At 37.1% G+C, this 21,004-nt stretch overlaps 1 protein-coding gene across 1 annotated transcript; it reads left to right on the forward strand.

The window, feature by feature from the left end:
* Positions 1–9,327: 9,327 nt before the first annotated feature.
* On the forward strand, positions 9,328–15,536 carry LOC132691897 (disintegrin and metalloproteinase domain-containing protein 20-like). The gene is made up of 2 exons (XM_060653743.2): positions 9,328–9,457; positions 12,927–15,536. The coding sequence occupies exon 2, from the start codon at positions 13,063–13,065 to the stop codon at positions 15,280–15,282; it is 2,220 nt and encodes a 739-aa protein (XP_060509726.2). The 5' UTR covers positions 9,328–9,457; positions 12,927–13,062; the 3' UTR covers positions 15,283–15,536.
* The last annotated feature ends 5,468 nt before the right edge of the window (positions 15,537–21,004 follow it).

Raw genomic sequence — 21,004 nt, forward strand, 5'->3', positions numbered from 1 at the left:
AATCGATGCAGAAAAAGCATTTGACAAAATTCAGCATCCTTTCTTAATAAAAACCCTCGAGAAAGTCGGGGTAGAAGGAACATACTTAAACATCATAAAAGTCGTTTATGAAAAGCCCACAGCTAACATCATCCTCAATGGGGAAAAACTGAGAGCTTTCCCCCTGAGATCAGGAACACGACAGGGATGTCCACTCTCACCGCTGTTGTTTTAACATAGTGTTGGAAGTTCTAGCATCAGCAATCAGACAACAAAAGGAAATCAAAGGCATCAAAACTGGCAAAGATGAAGTCAAGCTTTCACTTTTTGCAGATGACATGATATTATACATGGAAAATCTGATAGACTCCACCAAAAGTCTGCTAGACCTGATACATGAATTTAGCAAAGTCGCAGGATACAAAATCAATGTACAGAAATCAGTTGCATTCTTATACACTAATAATGAAGCAACAGAAAGACAAATAAAGAAACTGATTCCATTCAAAATTCCACCAAGAAGCATAAAATACCTAGGGATAAATCTAACCAAAGATGTAAAAGATCTGTATGCTGAAAACTATAGAAAGCTTATGAGGGAAATTGAAGAAGATATAAAAAAATGGAAAAACATTCCGTGCTCATGGATTGGAAGAATAAATATTGTTAAAATGTCAATACTACCCAAAGCTATCTACACATTCAATGCAATCCCAATCAAAATTGTACCAGCATTCTTCTCGAAACTAGAACAAGCCATCCTAAAATTCATATGGAACCACAAAAGGCCCCAAATAGCCAAAGTAATTTTGAAGAAGACCAAAGCAAGAGGCATCGCAATCCCAGACTTTAGCCTCTACTACAAAGCTGTAATCATCAAGACAGCATGGTATTGGCACAAAAACAGACACATAGACCAATGGAATAGAATAGAAACCCCAGAAATAGACCCACAAACGTATGGCCAACTAATCTTTGACAAAGCAGGAAAGAACATCCAATGGAAAAAAGACAGTCTCTTTAACAAATGGTGCTGGGATAACTGGACAGCAACATGCAGAAGGATGAAACTAGACCATTTTCTTACTTCATTCACAAAAACAAACTCAAAATGGATAAAGGACCTAAATGTGAGACAGGAAACCATCAAAACCTTAGAGGAGAAAGCAGGAAAAGACCTCTCTGACCTCAACCGCAGCAATTTCTTACTTGACACATCCCCAAAGGCAAGGGAATTAAAAGCAAAAATGAACTACTGGGAACTCATGAAGATAAAAAGCTTCTGCACAGCAAAGGAAACAATCAACAAAACTAAAAGACAACTGATGGAATGGGAAAATATATTTGCAAATGACATATTGGACAAAGGGCTAGTATCCAAAATCTATAAAGAGCTCACCAAACTCCACACCCGAAAAACAAATAACCCAGTGAAGAAATGGGCAGAAAACATAGACACTTCTCTAAGGAAGACATCCAGATGGCCAACAGTCACATGAAAAGGTGCTCAACGTCGCTCCTCATCAGGGAAATGCAAATCAAAACCACACTCAGATATCACCTCACGCCAGTCAGAGTGGCCAAAATGAACAAATCAGGAGACTATAGATGCTGGAGAGGATGTGGAGAAACGGGAACCCTCTTGCACTGTTGGTGGGGATGCAAACTGGTGCAGCCACTCTGGAAAACAGTGTGGAGGTTCCTCAAAAAATTAAAAATAGACCTACCCTATGACCCAGCAGTAGCACTGCTAGGAATTGACCCAAGGGATACAGGAGTACTGATGCATAGGGCACTTGTACCCCAGTGTTTATAGCAGCACTCTCAACAATAGCCAAATTACGGAAAGAGCCTAAATGTCCATCCACTGATGAATGGATAAAGAAATTGTGGTTTATTTACACAATAGAGTACTACGTGGCAATGAGAAAGAATGAAATATGGCCTTTTGTAGCAACGTGGATGGAACTGGAGAGTGTGATGCTAAGTGAAATAAGCCATACAGAGAAAGACAGATACCATATGGTTTCACTCTTATGTGGATCCTGAGAAAGTTAACAGAAACCCATGGGGGAGGGGAAGGAAAAAAAAAAAGAGGTTAGAGTGGGAGAGAGCCAAAGCATAAGAAACTCTTAGAAACTGAGAACAAACTGAGGGTAGGTAGATGGGGGGTGGGAGGGAGGGGAGGGTGGGTGATGGGTATTGAGGAGGACACCTTTTGGGACGAGCACTGTGTGTTGTATGGAAACCAATTTGACAATAAATTTCATGTATTGAAAAAAATAAAAATAAAAGTCTAGTTGAGTCTTTGTCCACTTTTTATTCAGTTTTTTTTCTGTTGAGTTGTAAGAATTCCTTATGTATTTTGGATATTGACCCTCATCAGAGTATGGTTTGCAAATATTTTCACCCATTCTGCATGATGCCTTTTTGCTAGCTTTATTTTCCTGTGCTGTGCAGAAGCTTTTTGTTTTTCTATGCAACCCCACTTGTCTCTTTTCAAAGTTTTTAAGTCTTTATCTCATTCAGTTAGTTTATTCTTAAGTATGCTATTCTTGCTGACACTACTGTAATTGTATTTTTAATTTCTTAATTTCCTTGTCAGGCTCCTCATTGTTAATATATAGAAATTCCAGTGACTATCGTATGTTTGTTTAGTATTCTGTGCTAAACTGATTTTATTTTTTAGTCTTAATAGTATTTTTTATGGAGTCTTTAGTGTTATGCACATTGAAGATTATATTATCTGCAAAGAGGTAATTTTACCTCATCATTCCTAATTTGTATGCCTTTTCTTTCCTTTTCTGGCCTGATTGCTTTAGGAGGATTTCTAGTATGGTCTCTTCTATGGTGAAGAGAAGGGACGAGAGTGGGCATCATTACCTTGCTCCTAATCTTAGAGGAAACCTTTCAGTTTTCACTCTTAAATGTGATGTTAGTAGTGGGCTTTTCATATGTGTCCTTTATTATGTTGAAGTAAATTTCTTCTATACCTAATTTGTCGAGGGTTTTTATCATGAGAATCTGTTTAATATTGTCAAAAAATTTCTGCATTTCTTGAGATAATTATGTGATTTTTATGTTTAATTCAATTGATGTGGCTCATCACAGTAATTGATTTGTATGTGCTGAACCTTCCTTGTATCCCAGAGATAAATCCCACATGGCGTATGACCCCTTTAATGTGCTCTTGCGTTCAGTTTGCTAGTATCTTGTTGAGAATTTTGCAACGATATTTGTCATAGATAGTAACCTGCAGGTTTCTTTTTTTGTAGTGTCTTTGTCTGGCTTTGGTATCAGGTTAATATTGGCCTCATAAACTGAATTTGGAAGTATTCCCTCTTTTTTTCAATTTTTTGGGCAAAATAGGTGAGATGATTATAAACTACAAACTTCAATTATGAGATAAGCAAGTCATGGGGATGAAAAGAACAGTATAGCAAATGCAGTCAAATCTATTGCAATAACTTTGGTGACAGATGGTAAGGACACCTGTTGGGGTAAGCATTTGTAATATGTGCGATTGTGAATCATTATGTTATACACCTGGATCTAACAGAATGTTGTATATCAAATATACTTTGATTAAAAACAAAAATCTAAAAATCCCTTATTCGCTTAAGGACAATTATTGGTATAAGGACTGTTGTTCAACATGATTTCTTAATAGAAAGGATTTATTTTTAAAAAGACATCAACCTGACCTCACAAATTAAAATATCAGCTATCTCATTGTTTCTCATATAGTCAACATTGTCCAATCTTATGACCTCTATGTAACAAAGAAAAACACACAAGTGACAGAATAAACTAACTCAAACATCTATAAGCATAATGTGGGTAAAATTTTACCCAAAAATGTTTGAATATGTAATAGGGTATTGTGCACAATTATTTTAACTTTTTTTAAAATGTTTATTTTTGAGACAGAACAGCACGAGCAGAGGAGGGTCAGAGAGAGAGGGGGACAGAGGATCTGAAGTGAGCTCCATGCTGACATCAGAGAGCCCCGTGCAGGGCTTGAGCTCACTAACTGTGAGATCTTGACCTGAACCAAAGTCGGACACTCAATCGACTAAGCCACCCAGGTGCCCCATATTGTGTACAACTTTTATGAGCAAGACAAAGTCAGATTGGAATCTCTACTACAATAGTCATTTCCACAATGACAGTTGAACTTTATTCAGTTACTTCAATAATTTAATTTTTATCTTGTTACTCTAATAGAATTCAAATTTTCCATTTTATTATTTTTATTATTTATTTATTTATTTATTTATTTATGTTTAATGTTTGTTTAATTTTGAGAGAGAGAGAGAGAGAAGGAGTGGGGGAGGGACACAGATAGGGGGAGATACAGAATCCAAAGCAGGCTCCAGGCACAGAGCCCGATGCAAGGCTCAAACTCGAACCCGCAAACTGAGAGATCATGACCTGACCTGAAGTCGGCCATTTAGCCAACTGAGCCACCCAGATGCCCCTAAATTTTCCATTTTAAAAGGCTAAAGTTTAAATTTTACCTCACATCTCAGAAAATAACATTGTATTTTTCCAACAGAAGACTATCTTTAATACTCCCTGGAGATTAAAACAAATTTCATTTTATAGTCAATATATTTAAAGGAACATATAAAATACTCTCACTAGATAAACACTTCCAGGTCTACTTCATTTTAGATAGTTCTAGGAAGATAAGAAAGGACATGGATATTTTATATTCAGAATATTAAAAAAAAATGCTAACTCATCCTTGGCCTAAAGATCTATTTTTATTTCTAATAAAAAGGCATCCAATGCTTCAAAATCTCCACAATGCTTGCTCTATGGAATTCTTGCAAAGAGACTCAAATTTTTGTCTTGCTACATATTCTACCTTCATATATTCTGATTTTGTCAGATACTTTCAGGAAACTAGTATATTTGCCCATAGCCATACATCCAAGGGAATTGGTTCTGTGTCCAAAAGGGACATACATTAAGGGATACAGCTCTATATTATATGCAACTGTAAAACCAGAAGTGATGCCAAAAAATACCAGGCATAAAACTGTGTCTCAAATTATTATTTCAGATACTGTTAAACATGAATACTGTTTCAGACTCCAGGACAGACACTAATCCATTCACGCTTCTTCAAGTAATTACGGTTATAATCATAATACCAGAAAATCTTGTGTCACTGCAGAGCTTATGCAGAGGCACGTTGAAATATGTCCAGAACTAGATGACTTTGAGGAGACTGCATCATCCCAAAACTCTACAGATGAAAGAAAATGTTGCCTGATGTAGACCAGCAGCAATCAAAATATTTCCCTTTTATTTCAGTTGGCCTCTTTGTTGACCACTCTCCTTTCAGTAAACTGGTGTGTACCAAATGTTTGTGCCTCCCCCACAAAATTTGTATGTTGAAGCTCTGAATTCCTATGTGATGGGATTAGAAGGTGGGGCTTTGGAAAGTTATTAGGTTTAGGTAAGATCACAAGTAGGGAGCTTCCATGTTAGGATTAGTGACTCTTGTAAGATGAGAACATACCAGAGCTATCCCTCTCCACAATGTGAAGATATAACAAGAAGGTGGCCCTCCTGCAAGCTGGAAAGAGATCCGTCACCAAAGAATCAAATCAACTGACACCTTGGGTAGGACTTTCCAGGTTCCAGAATAATGATCAATAAATATCTATAGCTGAAGTCACCCCTTCTACATAATATGTTGTAGCAGCCCGAGCTAAGAAAAAACACTATTTTCTAACTTGCTGTTAGGTTTCTAGTCACTACTTTTGACTAAAGTTTATTTTGTCTGATATAAATAAATCTACCTTTTCTTTCTTATGGTCTGCACTTATATAAAGTCTCTTCTTCCATCTTCTTACTTTGAACTTATGTGTCTCTTTAAAATAAAATCAATGTCTTGTAGGCTGCATATAGTTGGGTCTTCCTCCTCCTCATCCTTCTTACTCTCCTCCCTGTCCTCCTCCTTCCCCCTTCTACTCCTCTTCCTCCCTTCTCACCCCCATTCCTCCTCTTTCTCCAACCAGCCAAATTGTGCCTTTTAATTACTGAATTCAGTCCATTTAGATTTAGGATTATTGATACGTAAAGATTTACTACATAGCCATTTTAGTTGTTGCTTTTTGTCTGTTTTCTATTTCAATTGTTTCTTTTCCCCTCTGTTTCTTCCTATATTTGTAAATTAATGTTGTACCATGCTGGCATCCCCCTGGCCCTTTCTTAAATATATATTTTTTTAATTTACTCATTTATTTTGAGATAGAGAGAAAGCAGGAGCAAGGAGGGGCAAAGAGAGAGGGAGAGAGAGAATCTGAAGCAGGCTCTGCTCTGTCAGCACAGAGCCCCATGCAGGGCTCAAACTCACAAACCACAAGACCATGACCTGAGTTGAAATCAAGAGTCAGATAGATACTTAACTGCACCACCCTGGTGTCCCATCCTTCCACCCTACTTTTTTAATGTTTCGTGAATCTACTCTAGGTTTTGCTTTGAGGTTACTGTGAGGCTTACAAAAAAATAACATATATAAAACAGTATATTTTATGCTGATAGCAAGTTACCTTCATTTGCCTATAAAGACACCACAATTTTATTCCTCCCTTTTGATATTTTTGATGTCACCATTTATCCTTTTTTGAGAGAGCGAGTGGGGGGGGGGGTCAGAGGGTAGGGGCAGAAGAAGAGAATCTTAAGTAAGCTTCATACCCAGTGCAGAGCCCCACACAGGGCTCAATCTCACAACCATGAGATCATGAGCTGAGAGCTGAACCGAGATCATGACCTGAGCTGAAATCAAGAGTCAGGCACTTAACCAACTGAGCCACCCAGGTGCCCCTACCATTTTTCATGCTGTGTATTCATTACAAATTATAGCAGCTATTCTTATTTTTAATACTTGTTTCTCTTATTTGTTATACTATTGTTAAGTGGTTAATACACCATCCTATTTATGTAATTGGAGTTTTCTAAATCTTCCTATATATGTTTCAGCTTTACCATTGTGTTACATACTTTTGTATGCTTTCATCTCACTGATTAGAGTTTTTTTTCATTTCAGTTTAGAGAACTCTCTTTGAAATACTACTTGCAAGGCAGATCTAGTGATGATGAACTCCCCTAGCTTTTGTTTGTCTGGAAAAGTCTTTATTTCTCTCACAAATCTGAAGAAAAACTATGTTTGACATAGTATTCTTGACTGGAAATTTCTATCATTTAACACTTTGAATATGACATTCTACTTTCTCCTGGCTTGTAGGGTTTTTGCTGAGAAATCCACTGATAGCTTAATAGGGTTCCTTTCTTAGTTGCACCGCTTTTTCCATGGCTACCTTAGAACTTTTTAACTTTGATTTTGATAGTTTCATTATAATGTGTCTTTGAAAATGTCTTTTGTCACTGAGGTAATAGAGTGATCTATTAGCTTCCTGAACTTTGGTTCCAAGTATCTCCAGGCATGGGAAGATTTTAGCTACTATTATTTTAACTAAAATTTCTACCCCTTCTCCCTCTGTTCTCCCTCTGGAACCACAAAAGTTTGGAGGTTTGCCCTTTTGATTGAGTCTCACAAGTAATGTAAGCTTTCTTTGCTCATTTCTATTTTTTTCTCTTTGTTCTCTTGCTACTGTGCTATTTCAGAATTCTTACCTGTTAAGTCATTTATTCTGTCTTTCTTCTGCTCTACTCTACTACAGATGCTCTGTATTGTATTCTTCATCCAATCATTGAATTCTTCAGTTCAAGATGATTTTTGGTTCTTTTTCATGGTTTCTCTCTTTTTTTCTAAAGAACTCATTTATTCATTTATCTCTTTCTTAATCTCATTGATTAGGCTTTCTGATTTTTTTTTTTTTGGTAGTTTATAGTTTCTTCAATACAGCTCTTTTCAGTTCTTTATGAGCTATATCGCTGTATACCATGTCTTTAGGATCAGTTGTTAGAGAATAATTGATATCTTTTGTAATGGTATATTTCCTTTATTTATGAACTTCCTTGATCTCACTGCCATAGCAGGAGCACACGCAAGGCAGATGCTGCACAGTGGGGTGAAGTGGGAGCTTAGCAGAGTTTTGTGGGTGCCTACAGGCTGATGATATCCTCCGGCAGGCTATTCCCAGTAGCTTGTGGGGCAGACTTCATGCTGAAGTCCTAAATTTACAGCAGAAACTGTGTTCCTTTCATGACCTTTGAAATTATTGTGTTTTTTTTTTTCTTTTCTTTGCCCTCAATCATGGAGGTAACTTCTCAGAAATCAGTGTCTTCTGGAAAGAGACAGGTTCCTTCAGTTTCAACCCCCACAACTAGATTAACCTGAAGATCACCCACTGCTTTCCAACTCCTCCTAGGGGAAATCACGTCTTTCCACTATCAGTGTGAGAAACATCTGTGCCGCCACTAACAGAGGGCTTAGTTCCATGCAGTGTCACCTGGGGAGGCAGTAAGCTCCAGTAGAGTTCCTCTCTGTCCACTGCTTCCAAACTCATTTCTATTCTATTCTATTCCAATGGCATGTTGAAATCTCCACTATGGCAGGATGGACTTCTATCCATTTTATGTCACCTGTGTGTTTCCTTGCAGGACAGCACTTTCCAGGTTTTTTCCTTGACCAAAGCAAGTGGAAGTGGGGCAGGTTTGCTAACTCCCTTGGATCCATTCTTACTAAGGTCTTGTTTATTTATTTTCTGATGCACAGATAGGAAGAAGTTCTCTTGGATCCCTCCCAGGTGCTACGGCACTCTTGTTTATGTATGGATGTCTAATTCATTGTTTAAAAAAAGAGGGAGAGATAAATGAGGAACATCTTATGCCACCATGATGCTGACTTTACCACCCACACTATATTTAATTAATCTCTCTTCTCTTAAATTTTGTTTTGCCATTTTTTGCCAACAATATTCCCTAATAGATGAAGCATAATTAGTTATAGATATGAAATATCTCTAAGTTATTCATTAATCTAACAAAGAAAGTTATAGATGATTACTGATATTTGAATCCTTGTAAAATGATTTAAATAGGGTCAAACTTCTTTCTGGAACCTGAAATAATTCAGGTATTCCATAATATGGTTCAGTGTTAAGAAAATAATCTTGGACCAGGGCAATAGTATAAACAAAAATACCGAAGGTAAAGTGTCTCTGCTGTGTTCAGGGAGCACATAGGATAGGGATAAAAAAAATACAGTAATATTTGCTCATAGTGAAGGGTAATTAGAGATAAAGCTTGATGCAGGTGATTCTTCCAGAGTGGGAGAACTTTTGTCCAGTTGCCACGGTCTTCAGAATTGAGAAAGTCTTGTTGCTAAGCAGTTAAATCTAGAACACAATCAAATGAGAGATGAAAGGGAGCGGATTGTTAGTTCTCTTTTTATGTAAGGTTTTAGATCAAAGTCTTTGTGCACAAAGAGAGGTAGTACAAACCATGATAGGGCTCTAGCTAGCAAAGATAATGGGAACCATTAATTCTACTGCTGGTAAGTCTTTCAAGAATTTAGCTGTAGAGGAGAGAAACATTAGTATTAACACATACATGCATACACACATGCAAACATACACACACCATAATTCTTTGCCATTTTTTATTCTTAAGGAGGATATGTTACCTGGATTATGTCTTATTCTGGTCTATTTTACTTGGTTGAGTAAACAAAATTGTGTTTTTAGTGGGTTGTTGCTCATACTTTGGAAAAATAAAGCTATAAGAGTGAGAAAGGGAGGTGGTAATTAGGGTAGATAGATTGATGAGCTTGATGACGCTCGCAGGAGAGAAAAAAAGAACTTATAAAAGATGATGTATGACCATCTACTTAGAAGTTTCTGTTTGATTATGGCATTATACCACATTATGAATGAAAATGTTATATTCTCTTAGGAAATGTGTCTCTTGAATCATTGCATAAAATAATGTTATGATGATAAATGCCGTCTGGCTCACATACTCTTGGAATTAGAAATAAATTCTGACTAATTTTTATTGATTAGTTTCACTCTCAACAGCACTTTGTTATTCTTAATTATTTTCCATCACAACAATTGATACTCCATTATAATTACAAAATATATATCAAGAGACTCAAAAGTCAAATCAGTATATTAAGATTTTACTCACAATTTAGAGGTATTGTCCTCAAAGGTTTAATTTAGGAATTTTACATTCCTTTTTGTGGTTTCTTGGCATTTTGTGAAATATTGCTCCCCATTAGTCCTAGAGAAATACCAAACTACCCTAGGAATTCAGATCTTATTAATGATGAAGATAGTATTTAGCCTGAAATAAATTTCCTGGCTGCTATCTGCAAGAAGAAAGCAAAGACTAAGAAAAATATCAAATCCTGTATTAGACATGTAAGAAATGTTGAATTCTGGATTTTACTGTTTAAACTACCATAACTGGAATGCAATAATAACTACTTGTGAAAACAAAGACAAGGGATTTTCAGGGAAAGGTGAAGATACTCTGTGATTTCTTTTCCCAGGAGTTTTGAGATGTTTCTATGGGTGTAGCAAAATCAGGGAAAAAGGATTAACCTAGTTGGAGCTGAAGATTTTAGACCACAGTGGTTGTATTAATGGAGTCTAGAGCCAGACTATAGATATACAAGGTAAAATTAAGGGAACATAAAAAGTGGGGGAGAATGAAAAAAAAGTGATTTTTCTGCATAAATTTGAGAATCAAGTTTTGAATAAGAATAAAAGTTGTGGTTAACTATTTGACATGTAAGAGTCAGGACAATGGAGGGTTACAATAAGGGTTAGGATTAGGGTTATGGTTAGGGCTACAGTTAGAGTTTGATAATAAGATACAGATGATACTAAGAAATAATATTTAGCTATAAGCCAATGGCTAAATATTGTTGAAAATAAGTAGCAGAGCTAAAATAAACTAGGTGTTATATAGGTTGCCCATATGCTCACTAAACCCCAGATGTGGGTAAAATTATTGGTGAATAACACATTAATAAATCAGACACCCAATTGCTTGAGGTTTGTGTAGCATTGATTTGGGTGTTGGTGTTTGAGTAAGAAAAAAAGCTAAATAGTGGTCCAGTGAGATGGCTACCGGTTTAGTGGTTTGTAAGTGGCTTTGGTAATCAGTGCAAATTTGGCTCTGTCATCTGTTCTGTATGCCATACAGGAATACTGAGAATGTAAATCTTCCTCTATGCCTTGCTTTGAATTGTTGATTGGTACCTTTAGTAAAATGAAGTAGGAATAAGGATGTTTCCATGAAGAAGTGAAAGTCAAGAGATTTTTCCTTTTCATGAAAAGAAGATTCCATACATGACACAATGATTCTACAAAAAAGAGGTCAAGGGAACATAGCTTCAAGATTTTTTTTTTTTAACGATTAAGCAAAAATAGGTACAGGGACTAGCAGATGCTAGGTCCTTAATCATGCATCTTTTTTAAACAAATTTTTAATGTTTATTTAGTTTTTTTTTGTTTGTTTATTTATTTTTGTGAGAGAGAAAGGCAGAGTGCAGGTGAGGGAGGAGTAGAGAAAAAGGGAGACACAGAATCCAAAACAGGCTCCAGACTCTGAGTTGTCAGCACATAGCCCAACGCTGGGCTCAAACTCACGAACCGTGAAATCATGACCTGAACAAAAGTCGGACACTTAACTGACTGAGTCACCCAGGTGCCCTTAATTTTTAAATTATCTACTATGGGAGGTGGTTTGATCAGTTTATATTAGATCCCTCATAGCCGACTTCACTTTCCTGGTTTTTCAACTAGACCGAGAGTTCTTGGTGTCATTACTTTAAGCATTCTTATTACTTTAATGATTTCATAAAGACAGTGGATATTCTCATTGGGTAATAAAAATAAGCAATGCATATACAAAATATTGAAATTTTACAAATTTCTAATGTATAGTTTTGTCCCAAACACCGCTTCCAAATTTGAGACCATTAATATCTGCAGACCATTACTATCTCAACATATATGTACATGTATATTTCCTGTGTGTCGCACCATTATTTATTTTGTTTCTACTTTTCATGCAAAATATGCATATGTATTTTTATTTTTGAAATAAATACATTTTACTGTCAAACCCAAGACATGGTTACCTTGAAATCTTATAAACTCAGAATTTGATGCCAATATTGATGCCCTGATTCTTGCAGTTTCACAGGCTTAGATGAAAAAGGGAATGCAGGAAGGAGCTAGGATAATCAATAATTTATTTCATGGAAGCATATTTACAGACCATGAGAAAAAATAATAAAATACATGAGTAATTTTTATTTTTTTTATTTTTTTTAATTTTTTTTAAACGTTTATTTATTTTTGAGACAGAGAGAGACAGAGCATGAACAGGGGAGGGTCAGAGAGAGGGAGACACAGAATCCGAAACAGGCTCCAGGCTCTGAGCTGTCAGCACAGAACCCGATGCGGGGCTCAAACTCACAGACAGCGAGATTATGACCTGAGCCGAAGTCGGACGCTTAACCAACTGAGCCACCCAGGCGCCCCCATGAGTAATTTTTATATCTCTCCTGAGTAATGTGACTAAATAATTTATCATTTGAAAGTGAAAGGAAGACCTGTATCATGATATCCATATCCACCCCATATGTGTAAATTGAGACTGCTACATTAAAATATGATAGGTGTTCACATTTCCATTAATACTCTTATATTTTATATATTTATTGTGAAAATGTTGATACATATTCATATATTTACAGAGCAATATAACAAATCCATATGTGTCCTTTATCTAGATTCTTAGAGTCAACCTATAGCCAATCACCATTGCTTTGTACACGTAGTCTCATTCTGCCTTACCATGATTTATTTAATGCAATGCAGTATACTGAGTCATGAGGCAAACACTGACCCACTTTACCCCATACCCTTCCTTTCATCCTTCACCTTGACTTGCTCATATGTTCCACTCCTATATCTGCCCTTCTTTGTATTTTTTTCTTTTAGTGCTGCTGCTCTGATGGTGTGACTCCTAGAAGACAGATCTTTAAATATCAGCACTTTATTTATCAGCATACTTCCAGCTCAGAGGGAGGAGACAGAATAGTGATGCTTCCTGATCCGCTCTGTTTTGGTCTCACCAATGGCTGAGTATGGTGTCTCCATAACAGCTGTGGGTGAGGTCATGGTACGTGTGTTTCTGAGGTCATGGTACCTAAGAGTGTTTCTGCTCCTTTTTGGATGGTCCCATGTTGAACACTCCTATTGCCATGGGCCCCCAGAAGTGGTGATTCCTTTGAGGGTAACAAACCCTAGCAATGTCAAGAAGCCTCCAGGCTGGATCTCTTACCAACTGCATTTTGGAGGCCAGCGACATGTTTTCCATATGAAGGTAAAGAAGCTTTTGCTGTCCAAAAATTTCCCAGTGTTCACCTATACAGACCAGGGGGCTCTTCTTGAAGACCAGCCATTTATCCAGAAAGACTGTTATTATCGTGGTTATGTGGAAGGGGATCCGGATTCCTTGGTGTCTCTGAGTACCTGTTTTGGGGGCTTACAAGGAATAATGCAGACAAATCACATTGTTTATGAAATTTTACCCAAAAAGCTTTCTACCACATTTGAACACCTGGTATATAAGATGTACGGTGAGGAGAAACAATTCCCACCCATGAGGTGTGGATTAACAGATGAAAAAATAGCACGGCAAGTGAAGTCACAAGAGAGCAATAATTCTATTTTGCTGCAACGTGGGTATGAAAGTCTGGGGACCCACAAGAGATTTGTTGAAATGGCAGTGGTGGTGGACTACAATCGGTATGCTTATCGCAGATACAATGTCACAACTGTGGAGCTGGAAGTAATTACTACTATGAATAACGTAAATACCTTCTATCAAGCACTAAATATTGATGTGAGTTTAGTTGGAATGGAGGTCTGGAATGGAGGAAACCCTGTTGAAATAAGGAACATGGACACACTCTTGGATTTATTTTGCGCCTGGAAGAAAGAAAGCTTTAATGCCCGTGTCCCCCATGACATTGCGCATGTTTTTGTAAAAAAAGGATATGGTGCTCTTGGCATATCTTATGTTGGATCAATATGTAACTACAATACTAATTGTGCAGTGGATGCTTTCACAAGTGACAATTTGGGTGTTTTTGCATTTGTTGTGTCACATGAGCTCGGTCATTCTCTGGGTATGTGGCATGATGAGAAAACATGTAAATGTGCAGACGATGTGTGCATAATGTATGCAACCCAGTCTCAGGCAACTAAATTCAGCAACTGCAGTTATGCTAGATATTGGCACACCTCGGCGGGATCAAGATGTATCTTGCATCCACGAACGCCAAAGAGAATCTTCCGGTATACACGCTGTGGGAACAGTGTGGTTGAAGATGGAGAAGACTGTGACTGCGGCTCCTTAAATCTGTGTACAAAAGATCCATGTTGTCAGTTAGACTGTACTCTGAGTCCTGGGGCTACTTGTGCTTCTGGGCTTTGTTGCAAAGACTGCAAGATCATGCCATCAGGTGACGTGTGTAGAGAACGGGAAAATGAATGTGACCTTCCCGAGTGGTGCGATGGGACATCCTATCAGTGTCCAGAAGATGTGTATATGCAAGATGGAGCCGAATGCACAGGTGGTGGCTACTGCTATGAAAAGAGGTGCAATACTCGTGATGAACAGTGTAGTCAACTTTTTGGCCCAAATGCCAAGAGTGCGAGTCAGATTTGCTATAGTACAGTGAACGTCCGAGGTGACCGTTTTGGCAACTGTGGTCTCAAGAATGATCAATTTATAAAATGTAAGAACGCAGATACCCTGTGTGGGAGGGTTCAGTGTAAGAATGTGGCAGAAATTCCCACTCTGAGAGACCATTCTACTCTGCATTGGCTTCACATCAATGATAGCATCTGCTGGGGTACTGACTTCCATTTGGGGATGCCCTTGCCTGATCTTGGTGAAATAAAAGATGGTACAGAGTGCGGTGAAGAACATATCTGTGTCCAAAGGAAATGCATCCCTTTGGCACATTTGAAAACTAATTGCTCACCTGAGACCTGCAATATGAACGGAGTCTGTAACAATAGACATCACTGTCATTGCAGCTATGAGTGGGACCCTCCTGACTGCCGGATAAAAGGCAGTGGAGGTAGTGTAGACAGTGGCCCACCCCCAATAAGAAAAGAGTCCCATCGGTCACAGGAGAAACAGCAAAAGAAGACTAACCCACTCTTATTTTGGTTGATACCTTCTTTGGTTTTATTCTGTTCTTTGTTAATTTTGTCTTTTATAAGAAGGGGAAAAAACATTAAGAAAGAAGATCAAAATGTTACAACCGCACCCAGTAAATAGCAGAATGATCCACGTCAACCTAATCAAGGAGAAGTGAATGATCCACCTGCAATGAGAAACCAAAAAGCTATGATTTCTAGAAAGAAACCCAATCCCAAATGAAATTCCCCGTTTGTTAAGTTTTAATTCCCTGGCAGGAGAAATGTTACAGCTTGTATCACAGGTCACTGACAGAAACTTCCTGAGACTTTTTATCATTTGGGATCATAAAGGTTAGCCATCGAACAATAAGCAAAATATACCAATTACCGGCACGTTTTTACTTTCCATTATTTTAGGCAATTATATCAGTTAGTGTTTTATGGAACTATTCTGTGGTTGCAGAGCAAAGGCACTGTCCACAGATAGGGTGTGTGTGTCTTCTGCTTTCTCACATAGGGAATAGGAAACTGCAAATCACATTTCTCCTTTGTGAGTCCTCTATTATTAGCTACTACCAGTAGGGTAAACTAAAGGGAGACTGGACATGGGAAATGTCCTGAATGTTGCTCATGTCATGGTTGCCTCATTAACTCTCACCCTGGCAAAGGCAGTGCCTTTCAATCTTTATATCACTACATATGGATATAAATATAGATGTAGACATTGGTAGAAAGATATCATATGTATTATATATACACATATGCATATATCTCAAATATATATACATTTCTTTCCTTGAGTTAATCCCCAGAACCAACAGTACTGTCAACCTCAGAGAAACTGGCACAGCTATCGAGTGTCTTACCCTTGGAGTTCTAGATCCCAGGTCTTTGAGGCCTGCACCAAATCCCGGAGGTTCAGCACCAGGTTGGCCAACCCTCTCCTCAGAGGTCCGAGTCCTAGAGCCATGGGACCTACTCCGAACGTGTGGGTTCCAATAATGGCACCTCGTCCCTTTGACCTCCAGTCTCAGGTGCAAAAGCTGCACTTCCTGTTAGTAAAGCATGGCTGCCTCAGAGGTGGGCTCTTCTTGTGACTGAATTCTGACTGATAGAGTATTAGCTTGCATAACAGACAACGTGGGAAGGAGTCTGACATCAGAAGGTTTTGAATTTTCACACCACTGCCTTTACTATCTTGGAGACATGGTTTATACTTAGATAGAATTACTTCAAACTCTCAAAAGAGAAAAAAATGATACTTACCATTCAACCCCTTGGTAACTTCACTTGTAAAATAAGATAAAGAAGATATTTACAATTCCAAGTAGGATATATAAGTCTTAGCAGACCCTGTTTCCTCTGCAAAGAAAAAAAAACCTAGAAAATCTAATTTTATTTTAAGAACCATATTTGAAGGACATCAGAGAGCTGAGGAAGCAATATGGGATAGATGAACTAACATTTCAGGCAGGATAAAACAATTCTGAAAAGCACTGAATCTTGCCAACCATTTTGTCCTCTGAGCATTTGCTGATGCCAGATGTGAATTGAGCCTTGGGCTTGGCCCAGGTGGAGCACCTCTGCTGAGGGAAAGAGAAATTCCCAATGTCTTACTTACTACACGGGTTAGATAGACTGTAAACATTAGGCATCAAAGGCCTCTAATTCACAATCAGATTTCCCCCAAGTCACAATGCTTGAGAGCTTCATGGGATGCTGGTGAGCTCCTCTGAAATTTCTCGAAGGCATAGATCCCCAAAATCATGTTGTATTTTGAGCACAAGCCATATTTTGAACTAACGTTCCTCTTTGAAATGTCATAAAGGTGTCAATTCCCAAAATCATGATGTATTTGAACACAAGACAGCACACGCACTGTGTCCCCATAATACACTTACCTGATTTTTGGTGTTGCATGTGGCAAGATGCTGGAGAGCTGGGTGGTGAACCTCTTGGTGATAGAGCACAACCACTGATAAGCTTTCAGAGTTGTGAAAATAGAATCACAGAATTGAAAGTCCAGCAGGCCCATGCCTGACCAACATAAGGAAAGGAGAATTCCCCAAGATGTACTAAAAACCACTCACCTCTGACCTGGCACAACCCATGATTAGAGATAGTGATAAGCTCTTCAGCCCATCTTTCTAACAGAGGAAAGAGAGAAAACTCTGAAGGAGTCGCCTGGAGTTGCTATGGTTGTTTCATACACAATTCCTGCACACAATAAAACATTACCGTACATGCTAAGAATCAAAATTCATGATTTATTACTAAAAGAAGAATAAAAGGAAGGGGAAAAAAAGAGAAACTGTAAGTATGATCCAGATAGTGGAGCAAGAATAAATGAAAAACAAAATAAAACAAAACAAAAACAACAACCTGTGATTAACACATTTAAAATAGGAAAAAAAAAAACTACAAAATACAAAAACAAATGTAGAATATCCTCAGTAATTTGGAATCTATACAAAAATTTCAAATGGATATTGCAGAAATAAAAAGTATCATATAATACAATAAAAAGATCATTCAGTAGATGGTTTGAACAGTAGTTTGGGCATATCAGATGACAGAATTACTCATCTGGAAAAGGTCAGTGGAAAAATCCCCACACTGCTCTACACAGAAAAATAAAAGCGAAATACAAGAGCTTAAGAAGTAGATTTGATTTAAGGAATTTTATAACTTTTTAGAGATTGTGTAATTTTCGGTAGGGAAGAATGAGAAAAAACTCAAGTTTTAGTAAATGCTTTTGGGCCTCTGTATGTGTGCTACTATAAATATTGCTTATCCTAATACTGTGGGCATGAGTTTGATAGGAAATTTAATTGTGCCTTCTTTATCTGCATGAATTTGCAAGTACTTCATTATTAAACATAAAAATGTAGATTTAGCTCTAAGGTGGTTTTAAGTAGTCAAAAATTTTCAAACATTTAGGATTTTTCCTTCCTTCCTTCCTTCCTTTCTTTCTATTTTAGAGATAGAGAAAGAAAAAGCACAGGGGAGAGGAGCAGAGAGAAAGAGAGAGACTCCTAAGCACTCTCCATGCTGAATATGGAGCCCGATATGACTCTGGGATCATGACCTAGGCAAAATCCAGAGTTGGATGCTCAACCAACTACATCACACAGGCGCCCCAGTTTTTTTTTCTTAATTAAAGCTCATCTCTAAAATTTTGAAAAGGACTTCATATTGCTATTTTATTTTCTGCTTTATTCTCACATCATAATTATACATTTTATTTTACTTTATTTTATTTTGTTTTATTTCCTTTTAATTATTTTTATTCCAGTATGGTTAACATACAGTGTCACATTAGTTTCAGGCGTACAATATAGTGATTTGACTATTTCATACATCACCAGGTGCTCATCATGACAGGTACACTCCTTAATCCCCATCACCCATTCACCCATTCACCCATCCTCCCACCCATCTCTTGTCTCCCCATCAGTTCGTACTCAATAGTTAAAAGTCTACATAACTATACTTTTTTTTTTAACTTCTTTAACTCAATTGCTACGAATCATCACATGAAAGGAATCACTGGATTATAGTTTTTAAAAAAATAGCCAGAAATTTTCCTATAGTACTTATACCATTTTCAAGGGGTGCCTGGGTGGCTCAGTCGGATAAGCTTCAGCTCGGGTCATGATTGATCTCACAGTTGGTGGGTTCGAGCCAGCATGAGGCTCTGTGTTGACCGTGCACAGCCTGAAGCCTGCTTCAGATTCTGGGTCTCTTCCTGCCTCTCCCCTGCTCACGCTCTGACTCTCAAAAATAAATAAAAATGTTAAAAAAAATGTTTTTAAATCAGCCTATCATCCCCAACCACATACACACACAGCCTAATAGAATTTTGATTAGGTTTGCATTGAATCTGTACATCAATTTGGGAAGAATGATTATTTTAGAAATATTGAGTTTTATATCCATGAACATGATATATATCCTCATTTATCTAGTTCTTTTTAAAGATGTTTCAGTAATGCCTTATTATTCCCAAGAGAGAGGTATTGCATATATATGGTTAAATACCTATGGTGTTTTCATATTGTGCATATGATTGCGCATGAAATTTATTTTCTAACTCTTGTTTGTATAGAAATATAATTCACTTTTTAAATTTATATAATTCCTTACCACTGACTATACGTTTTACATTGACTATAAGTGTGTGTATTTTAAAGAGCCGTTGGGATTTCCTGTGAATACAACCAGGTTATCTATTAATAATGTTTGACCTTTTGCTTTGAATATACAATATGAGCTTGGAGCTTCTTTGTAATGCCAGAACATGAAGAAGTTCCTAAAAAACAACATGCTGGAATGTCAAAAGGACATAGGAACTAACTGAAAGTCCTCTCAGAGATCAAACCTGAACATAGTGTACATTTTCAACATATTGTAAAATAAATATCAGCCCATGCTGATATGAATAGATGACTGAAGAGATCAGTAAAAGGGGGAGAAGAGACCACTTTCCTACATAGAAGAATTCCAAATACTGTATGTCAACACTCTGCTCTCAACTCCCAGCGCTTAACTGGGGCTACAGATAGTGACTACTTTCCAAATCAGTATGGAAATGGAGGCAGGGGATGACCTGAAAAAAGACTACCTTTGCCACAAGATGAATGCTAACATCACATGGATAGGTCATGTTGATAATATGAACCCTTGATATGATGAACCAAAAATGTTACTTTATCTGTGTTACCTCCCTCTCTAAAACCTATAATTTCTGTTTCACCATCAAAAAGAGATCCCTAAATTAAAAGGCCTTTTACAAAACAGCTGAGCAAATCTTTTGAAAAATATCAAGGCCATTATAATAAGGAAAGTGTAAGAAAGTCCCAGCCAAGAGGAGCCTAAGGAGATATGGCAACTAAAAACAATATGGTATCCTGGATGGAATCCTGGAACAACAACAACAACAACAAAAACAAAAACAAAAAACATTGGATACAAATGAAAGAAATTTATAGCAAGAATGGATATTAATTAATAATAATGTGTAAATATGTTCTCAATAGTTATGACAAAGGTACAGTAACACTGTAAGATTTAACAGTAGTAGAAACTGGGTATAGGATTTGATTTACCAAAACTCTGAAGTATTTATGGAACAGTTTTGTACATCTGAAACTAGTTTTAAAACAAAAAAGCTACCTAAATTCATATAAATAAATATATAAACAAAGTTTACCTGATTAAGCTAGCATAACCATAGGGAGTCAAAACACTATTTTATATTTTATAATTTTGTGCTCATGACTGCCTTGGGGAGAAAATAACCATTAGCCTTTATTTATCTTGTAGTACAGTAAAACCTTGGATTACTGTGTAGGTTAAGAAATTACTTTTCCCTTTAAGTTTCTTTTTTCATACTATCCTTATATAATTGTTTCATTCTGTTATGCTTCTTTTGTAAAATGAGGTATATGATGTCATGTATTATAAATTAACTTGAAGTATTTGTGTTGAACTTGGATTTTTTTAAATCCTTGAATATTTAGAGACAGACATGTCTGTAAACCTTACTGGGGCTGCTGGTTTTGGTGTGGGTAGATTTTACACTAATAATGCAACCCCTTTAAATATTACAGTTTGTTCAGGGTTAAAATTTATTTCTGTGTTTGTCACATTTTCAAAAAAAATCCACTCAGCTTTTTAAATTTACTCAGGTTAAGTATCCATATTATTTTCAACATTGTATTCATCTCCCTTGGATTTATTGTCTCCCCTTAATTTTTTTGCTCTACAGTTTTTCATCTTTGCTTTTCTTTTTCTTTAATTACTGTCTCCAAAATCTCCCACACACGTATGTGAGTTATTCTGTTCTGACCTCACTTCCG

Source organism: Panthera onca, chromosome B1 (assembly GCF_046562875.1).
Source record: "Panthera onca isolate mPanOnc1 chromosome B1, mPanOnc1 haplotype 2, whole genome shotgun sequence".
Classification (NCBI taxonomy): domain Eukaryota; kingdom Metazoa; phylum Chordata; class Mammalia; order Carnivora; family Felidae; genus Panthera; species Panthera onca.

Excerpts from the sequence above, each read along its gene's own strand:
- LOC132691897 (XM_060653743.2), top strand. The coding sequence starts at position 13,063 with ATGGCTGAGTATGGTGTCTCCATAACAGCTGTGGGTGAGGTCATGGTA.